The sequence below is a fragment of the Zeus faber genome (assembly GCF_960531495.2).
Source record: "Zeus faber genome assembly, chromosome: 3".
In the NCBI taxonomy this organism is placed as follows: Eukaryota; Metazoa; Chordata; class Actinopteri; order Zeiformes; family Zeidae; genus Zeus; species Zeus faber.
This window is the reverse complement of record NC_137190.1, coordinates 27,490,478-27,499,472: the sequence shown is the minus strand read 5'-3', so window position 1 is coordinate 27,499,472 and position 8,995 is coordinate 27,490,478. Positions and strand designations below refer to the sequence as shown.

The 8,995-nt window shown below is 43.9% G+C and overlaps 1 protein-coding gene across 1 annotated transcript; it reads right to left on the bottom strand.

The window, feature by feature from the left end:
• Nucleotides 1-4,112: 4,112 nt before the first annotated feature.
• rlbp1a (retinaldehyde binding protein 1a) lies at nt 4,113-7,441 on the bottom strand (the record flags this gene model as incomplete). Its single annotated transcript, XM_079997135.1, has 6 exons — nt 7,319-7,441; nt 6,868-7,072; nt 4,893-5,071; nt 4,587-4,745; nt 4,367-4,477; nt 4,113-4,259 (listed from the first exon to the last, which is right to left on the bottom strand). Exons 1-6 carry the CDS (start codon nt 7,430-7,432, stop codon nt 4,113-4,115), a joined length of 915 nt encoding a protein of 304 aa, XP_079853261.1. The 5' UTR covers nt 7,433-7,441.
• Between the last annotated feature and the right edge of the window lie 1,554 nt (nt 7,442-8,995).

Here is an 8,995-nt window from a genome sequence, read left to right as displayed (position 1 = left end):
TGACATGCACTTTTTGTCACAACCGATCTCAATGTCTTTTCCCGTATTTAGTTTCCTCTTTTGTCTTGTGTTGAGTTTTCTGTCGTGTGGGCTGCTGGAAGCGCAGGATACAATGAGGGGTTTAAAAAAAAAAAACTTAAAAAAAAAAAAGCCCACAAAAAACAACTTTTTTTTTTTTTTTTTCTTGAGCTCTTCAGTAAGTTTCATTTCAGCAGTCCGAGCAGAGGTGTGATTGGTAGGAAGGCGAATGAAACCGGCACCCAAACCAAATGTTTTACTGTAGTGGATCGGCGGTGGAAACTCGTAACCTATAACGCTGAGTATTGTACAGTTTGGTGGAGAGCCCTGCAGGTCGTTTCAAACAAACAAACAAAAGAAAACCCGGGGGGAAACAAAAAACAAGGATGTGTTTTCTTTTCAATGAGACTTCAATTGTTTCGCGTGGTCAAAGTAACTTTGTACAAACAAGTGCAAATATTGAAATGATCGAAATCTGTTCTCATGCGATTAGATACATATCCAAGGGAGCAGAATTTGCAACAGGATTCTCCAATACGTTTGTCACATTTCTACTAGAAGTATAGGTTTCTATGCCGCAGCGAAGTTCAGCCGAGTAAGCAGGTGTCATAAAAACACTGTGATTGGTCGGTTACTGTGTAATGATAACGGAAGATGGGAAAGGTTTTGGCCATATCAGGCCTGGGTAGAGTCCTGTTTCTAGTTAGTGGTTCACACTTGGAACAATCAGGCAGGCGCCGTTTGTCACATTAAGACAGTTCAGCTGTTATGGAGTGACGAGAAGAAAAGAAAAGCAGGATCTCAGATAATCTGCATTCATAATTTCCAGTCCTTTTAAAACCAGGATCTGGGTAGGGTTAGAGTTAAGACTCCTTCACCCTCGCCCAGTCAGTCAGCCTGCCTTTTCTAGAAACCTCCGAGCGATGTTGCCACCTGTAGGTAGAGAGTGCTACTACACCCACCTGCTTTTCATCCAGTCCCTCCATCCAGCTCTTTCACGTGTGTGTGATCTAACACTTACCCGCTGGAATTTCTGGAGTCACGTCAACACAGTTCACATTCATTCAAAGCGTCGTGAGGTTGTGATAGTTCCAGGCGTGTGAAATGGGATTAATATTACACCAGCACAAACCCCAATATTACGCTGTGACGCCACTAGAGACTGGTTGTGTTCAATCTCGAGAAACTTTTTTGCTGCCCCCCCTAACTTTGCACAGAAATGCAGGTTTGGATGTATTGACTTCTGTGTTTTCTTTTCTTTTTTTTTTTTTTTTTTTTTTTTTTCTATATTTGTTTGTATTTTTTTTGTACTTTATATTGTTGTCGTGACTTACTGTGTCGTCACTTTTTACGTGCAAAAACATCGGAGCGTGAGTATTATGAAGTTAGACGTAATGTTTCATATCACCACCTCTGGTTAACAAAACCAAAACATGTCGTCACTCTGTTCAAAAGACGTAATGACATATATAGAATATATATAGAAATGTTTATTTGAGGGACCAGGGATTATGGCTGGATTAGCAATAAACTTCAGATGGAGGGATGATTTAACTATGCTTATCCAAAATGTAAGAGGAAATCAATCGTGTCAAAGTGAAAGAAAACCCTTATATTTCTGGAGTTCATTGTCTTGTGTGTGTTGTGTTATTACTTTTTTTTTTTTTATGAACAGTTGAATCTTAAATGTTATCTTTATGTTATATTGGTCTATATTCACCCAGTGCATCAACACTGTTAAATGAAAGGCATGGCCTCATGTTTTATCATTGGATATTAAGAGGCCGACAACTGGTTTATTCATTGTGTTGAAACATCAGGGCATTACAGGAGGGAACGTTGTGTACGGTGTGTGCTGAATTCAGTGTCAGATTTTTATTTCTTCTCAGAATTGATCTGCAAGGAGGAGTGAAACCCCCTAATAAGCACTGATCTGCCTAGGCCCCCAACCCTATGACATAGAACCTTAAGCATACAGGTTTCTTCTTGTGTTTACAAGCAAGTGTTCCATGTTCAAAGACCGTTCTCTGATGTGGATTTTGTGGGGGGAAAACTAGAACCGCCATACTGACATGAATCATTCATGAACTCTGATCACCAGTGTGTTTTGTTAAGGGAACCAATGGTTTGTGATGTAATGATTTGAGAAAATATGGCTATTGTCTTTAAAAAATAAACTATTTTCTCAAAAGAAAACAAGGCTTGTGTTTCACTTTAATAAAAACATTTTTGTCCTTTTGGTGTGTGCATATGTTATGTTCCGTTGTGGTCCATGGCGCACTTGTTTGGAAACATCCTATACTGACAAAAATGAATATAAATCATTGCACCGAGGCACACACTCAGTTGTCAATGAAAGATCAAAACAACTATCAAATGATTATATGCCGATCTGCATCCTGGGATATGTCATCTGTAATCTGCTACAAGAACCAAGTACTTTCACCACATCAGATGTCTTGGTGTTTCAGGCCAATCATTTTCCCTTTAGCTTCACAGACTTTTCCTATTACGGTATCACATCAATAGGGGGCGCCACATGCTTATCTAATCTTAACGGTGGACAACTTCGAGACATGTGGAAGCGTTCCTATATGTATTATATTATACAGTATTTAAAGTCATACTAGTGGTGAATATTTGTGTAATTTCTTTGTTTATTTTCAGATGTACCATTGATTGTCAACAGGAAAAGACTTGCTGGCTTTAATGGGAGCCCTTCATCAGAGTTCATCAACATCACAAAGAACTATTAAAAAAAAATCCACAATTAAATAGCTGTATTCAAATTCCCTTTCATATTGTTGGTCGCTGAAGAGATTCACAATTTAACCCTTCGAACTATTTAAAATAACATTTTTCCATTGGAACAGTTGGCCTTTAACCTACTGTATGTTGGCCCCTGCAGGACCGCACTGATGCAGATGATTCAGGGGAATCATGTGGTCAAAAGATATTTTATTGAAAACACATTTTTTAAACTAAAACTACTCCTACAGAAGTGACAAAAAAATAAACATATACAGAATTATTCTTCAAAATGGACATGTCCAATGCACATGTACTGTATGTGTGTGTGTGATGAGACATCTGAGGGAGATCCAGTGTTATTGACATAAGGCTGTTTAAAACACGTTTATGGCGGAAAACATCACAAGATTGGCGCCTGGTTCATCTTCCCACGGTGATTATCTAACACATTACACACTGTTCTTTATATATTTCCCCCTACGTTACTTCTTAGAACTCATATGGCACATGATCTACACTTACTTTATACTGCTTGGTAGGCACAACACTGCTCTCCAGCTTAGCTGTGAAGTGAATACGCACGTTTTTTTATGGCAAAGAACACCCAGTTCTGTCAGACTTTGCACGGTTATGTTCTGTATTCCAACATCTCCGGTGACAACCCCGTCTTGTTAGTCATTCATAGTGGTATTGAATGTACAGTAGCGACAAGCCCGCGGGGGGCGCTGAACCTGCCCTGGTGTTGAAATAACGGCCACTATCACTTCATCATTATCGTCATCGACGCCATTTCTGCTTTTCTCATTTACTTATCTTTCATCATAAAATTCTCTCTTGGTCTCGATACTTGTTATTGAAGGAAGTACCAAGAGGACCATAAAGGCGTAAAATACAATTTTAGCCCTTTTACTACGGCTCAGGTATTTTCTTTACATTTTTACCCCCTGACCATTTTCCCGATGGTTTTTTGATTTTTTATATTGTGTCTATTTTGGGGTTTCGGAATCAACGAGCAATGGTGTGAAACCTATTTAACCTCATTGTCCGAATTAGGTAACTGACAAAAATAGGTGTTACCATAATTGTCAGGGGCACTGAGATTATTTGAAGGGAGGTTTCTCACCATACCGTTCAAATTTTCCCGAAATGACTAAAAAGCGTGTGGTAGCTAATAAAAGAGCAAAAAACACCACATTTTACGCTGATACAGTCCTTTAGAGTACAGCGACAGATCCGGTCTAATTCGGATTCGAAAAAAATAAAAAAAGAAGCATCTAGGGTTGAGGGCACTTGGAATGGCTGTCGGGTTGTTCCACCCTGTGTTTAGAGATTGTTAAGAGCGTTTAGAGAGCAGTGTCTTCAGACCCAAAAAGCTTGGTGGCGACGGCCTTGCAGTCAGTGACGAGAGCCTTCCCGTCAAAGTCTCCCGGCAGGATGTTGGCGTCGAAGTCCTTTAGGTAGTTGTCCAGCTCGTCGCCGTGAACAAAAACCTGAGCAGAGTTATGGACAGAGGTTAGGGGAGAGACGGTGGAAAAGGTCAACGTTCACTAAGGACGCCTTTTAAATGCAGCCGGGGGGCCCTCGATTCCCTCCTCACCCGCTCCAGGAGCTTGCTCTTCATGAAGGGTTTGACCACGTTGTAGGTGGTGGTGAAGTACCAGGGCTGGTGGGTGACGTGGACCGCCTTGAAGCGGGCGGGGAAGGAGTCCTGCGCACAACATTCATTTAAAAGAAAAAAACAACTCTGTCAATCGCTTGGGGCTTCCTCGACCGAATGATTTAACCCCCCCCCCCCCGAAAGTAAGACAACGTCTGACCTGCAGCATGTCCACCATCTTCTTGAGCTCGGCGGGTTTGATTCCCGAGGCGTGCTGCATGGTGAAGCCCTTGAAATTCTCAATCAGGACAAAGCCATTGATCTGGGTTTCTTCGTTCTCAAGCAGCTTTTCCAGGATGACACAGTAAGCTCTTAAGGTCTGCAGCAAATCCAAGCACAGAGATGAACGTTAAATAGCCGTTTTTAAATCGTGTGTTTAGTTAGTTTTGTCAGAGTTCTGAGCCGTATAGCCCATAAACCGGGGAGGGAAAAGTTGACTTAAGAAAGTTCTTAGGGTCTTCTCTACCTCGTCGAAGGTGATCTCCTCCAGGTCCCAGTTCTCGATGTTGAACAGCAGGACCACGCGGCCGTACTTGTCCCTGCTGGGCAGAACCACCGGGTAGCCCGCCTCGATGGTGCTGCGGACCGCCTCGGGGGTCAGGTTCTCAAACAGCTCGGGGTACTCTTTCCTGAAGCGCAGGTAACCTTCAGCACAGCCACGCCCACGCCACATGTGCACACACACACACACACACACACACACACACACACACACACACACACACACACACTCTTAAACCATAAAGAAGACCCCAGCAGTCAACCATCTTGGCTTCAAAGTAACATCTCGCCGAGAGCTTTTAGGTGAGAATGGTCGACAGCTTTGACACTGCGACGGAGAATCTTTGCTATTTTCCCCTTTCCCAATTCTTAAGTTTTCCAATCATTTAACCTTAAGAAGAAATGCTTTGCGCAAATACACTTATAAGAGGACCTCCGGGCGGCCATTATTTGGCACACACGAACAACCATCCAGTAGAAACCCCTGATGGACCAAAGACAACAGCGTCACTGTCTCAGCACCTCCACAACTCGAAGCACTAATTAATGAACCGGCGGAGCAAATCTAGGCTATTGTAATCTGTGTGTGTGTGTGTGTGTGTGTGTGTCTGTGTGTGTGTGTGTGTGTGTGTGTGTGTGTGTGTGTGTGTGTGTGTGTGTGTGTGTGTGTGTGTGTGTGTGTGTCTGTGTGTCTGTGTGTCTGTGTGTCTGTGTGCGCGTGTGTTCTCTGGAACACCAATTAACCACACAGAACCAGTTCATGTTAGAATCGGATTCCACTCTCACACAACAAAGATCCCCTTCTGTATTCATAGAACGTGTGTGTGTGTGTGTGTGTGTGTGTATGTGTGTGTGTGTGTGTGTGTGTGTGAGCTATATGAGTGCACAAGCATGGTTGCAGGGACCAACAGCCATGTGTAAAGGTGCCGGTACATGCTTGCATGGGTTGTGTGTTTATATGTGTGTATGTGTGTTAAGCTTCAGGTGAGATGTGACAAATACTTTACTTTGACCTTTCCCTAACCTCCCTCCCCTTTCTTCAAAACACACACACACACACACGCACGCACACGTGCGCGCACACGGCGAGGACATTCCCATCAGATCCTTTTGGTTGTACTCGCAAACGAACCTTGCTGTCCTACTTAAACACAAAGAAAGCCTTTGTCGGGAAAACACTGAAGCATCTAAAATCCGCCAATTAATGAACGCTGCCCTCCTGCTCCCCCGCCGATTAGGATGATTCATGCGAGGGTGCAAAAAGGGGTCCGACCCTTAATCATCGAGCTTGTTGGGAAATATCCGCAGCGCCAAAGACCCCAAAAAGAGTGTGCAGGACTCGCGACGAACACTGCCAAAATGATTATGTAACTGCAATGAAACTTCAGCCTCACACCTCAAATCCTCAACGATGCTTTTTAAAGTGGTCATCCGTAAGATGATTTGGTTTAAAAAAAATCCCATATTTGATATTCATCTCATATCTGTTTAGCTGGCACTTTGCAAAAAAAAAAAACGACCATTCCAAGTATTTGTGTTATGCCTGTGGTCCTCTATGTGCTTCTTCCATTATTGGTGGCGGGGTCCGCCACCAATAACTGTTCAATGCTCCGATAAATGCTCTGATCAGGCAGGAGCAAGAAGCGAAATATGAATGAATGAATAAATGAATGAATGAATGAATGAATGAATGAATGAATGAATGAATGAATGAATGAATTTGATATGGCAGCGTAGCCAGTTGTGGTCAGTACACTGTGGATATGGATGAACATTCACCAAAACAAAGGACAGCAAATAACCCCACTACCCCACAACACAGACTACAGTATGTTATGGATTACCACTTTAATGAGTATGTCTGTCTGTCTGTCTGTCTGTCTGTCTCTCTGTGTGCGTACGTGTGTGTGTGTGTGTGTGTGGTCTCCCCTGCGGCTCACCCCTCATAAGCTCGTGAGACCTGGCCACCTCGAACTTGCGGGCTCTGAGGAAACGCAGCAGCAGGGAATCGGGCTTGTCCCCGAACTGCTCCAGCACCAGTTTGGCAAGGTCGTCGCCCTCCCCGGCCTTCTCCTTCATCATGGCCCTCAGCTCCTTCAGCGCCGACGCCCGCCTCTCATCCGTCTCGTTCAGCTCGTCCTTCGCCTGCAGGGGAGAGAACGATGTCATCGATTACGTGTGAGTTGTGTTATGTTGAGGGGACGAAATGAATATTCTCATGTTGATTTGGAAATGGCTTTTCTGCTCTGGACTCATGGTGGGTGTGGGTTTAAGGCCTGCTTGTGACAGCCTGGCCTCTTGCCATCAATGACATCAATCTTGAATCAATGGAATGAGGTCCGAGTTCCGAATTCTGACGCAATATTTTCAACCGAGCGGTCGCGGGGTTACCTTCTGTATGGTATGGCCGGGCAGCTTGTGGCAAGGGCCGAACACGGGCCCGTGGTCCTTCACGGTCAGGTGCTCCAGCTTGGACCTCATCGCCTGCTCCTCCTCCGACACCATGCGGAACGTTCCGGTCTGCGCGAGACATGTTGTTGACGTTGAGATGCTCAAGTATGCGCTCCGTCCTTTTTATCGAGGTGTGTGTCGAGGATTGGCCTCTAGAACTAGCGCAGACACCGTACATGCCCACAAATTCCTGGAGCTCATTCAGCGTCTGCAGGCCCCCAACATGATAGGCGGCGTTGCTGGCTTGTTAATCTGTCTCACATGATTAGAGAAAAGTCTCCCGCAGCCACTCCTTAAAAACAGCTTAAAAGTCCATCTCATAGCCAGCCACAGCGTCTTGTGGCGTCACATCGAGGCTGCCGGCGCAGAAAAATGACTAACACGGGAGAACTGTTAAAAAACTGCAGCTACTGTATCGGATGGCAAGGTATGGGAAACAAACTTACAGCAGCCATAGTTGTGGGCTGTCGACAGCAGCTTCACGTGCTTTCTGTAAAGAAGGTGGAATTATAACCAGTCGGAAACAAATACCTCACACACATCTGTAAGAAGTTAGAAGTATTTCCCCTCTTTCAGATTCCATGTTTGTTGAAGTAGTTTATACCCTTGTCATATGGAGTATTATGACAGCCGGCATCTTTACTCGGGTATGGCAGAGAGTGCAGCATAGAAGCGCGACTTTGTCTTTGCTCCGTCCGCTTTAATCCATAATAATTCACCAATATTTTTCATGCGGAGCAGACATCATCCATCCAATGAGTCTGGCTTTAAGTAACAGCTCAATACAGCCACATCCCGGCCACTTAAACTACAGATTTACACTCGGAGTTTAAGAATTGTGACTTAATGACATTATAAGGATGCTTTTCCTAAAATAAAATGAACGATGTTGTACAATGGTTATACTCGTTTACTTGGTGTGGTGATTGCCATAATCCAAATTGACTCATGCATGACATCTAACTTGATGGCAGACAAGATTATTATACTCACTAGACCACTCACTAACCTAGATCCAGGGCTACCATGTTACAGAATACAAAGCATGAATATCCAATAAATGCCTGTTCTCCGACAGGCATTGATCATATTTATTCCATAACTGCATAACTGCATCTGAGGTACGTGTGTGATATTTCTATTGATTAAAAAGAGAAGTGAACGCGGCGTTACCTCACAGCAGGGGTCACTGCACTGGAGCTGGACTTTCGGAGATGAGGGCGGATGAGGGCGAAGAATGGAGGAGAAGAAGGAGGCAAAGCGCTTAGAGAGACAGGGGGAGGAGGAGAGCGAGGGGAGGAGTTATTTTGAGCGACGGTAAGAGGAGGATAAATGTGACGGAGCGGACTACTATGACCGACTGGCTAATCTGCATACTGCAAACAACACAGGGCAAAAGGGGGAGGGGGGGGGGTTATGGTCAGGGTAGGTCAACGCACCTTTTAGCTTTCAAAACTTAAGTTTCATCATCATCAAAGCCTTGTGTGAGTTTGAGTAGATCATTTAAAGGCAAAAATTGATCCTTGGGCAAAACCAATATATACTATATTTATGAAATGGAAAGTTCAATATCCCCTTCCAACTGAATATTCTACTTTATTCCCACTGCTTTGTATA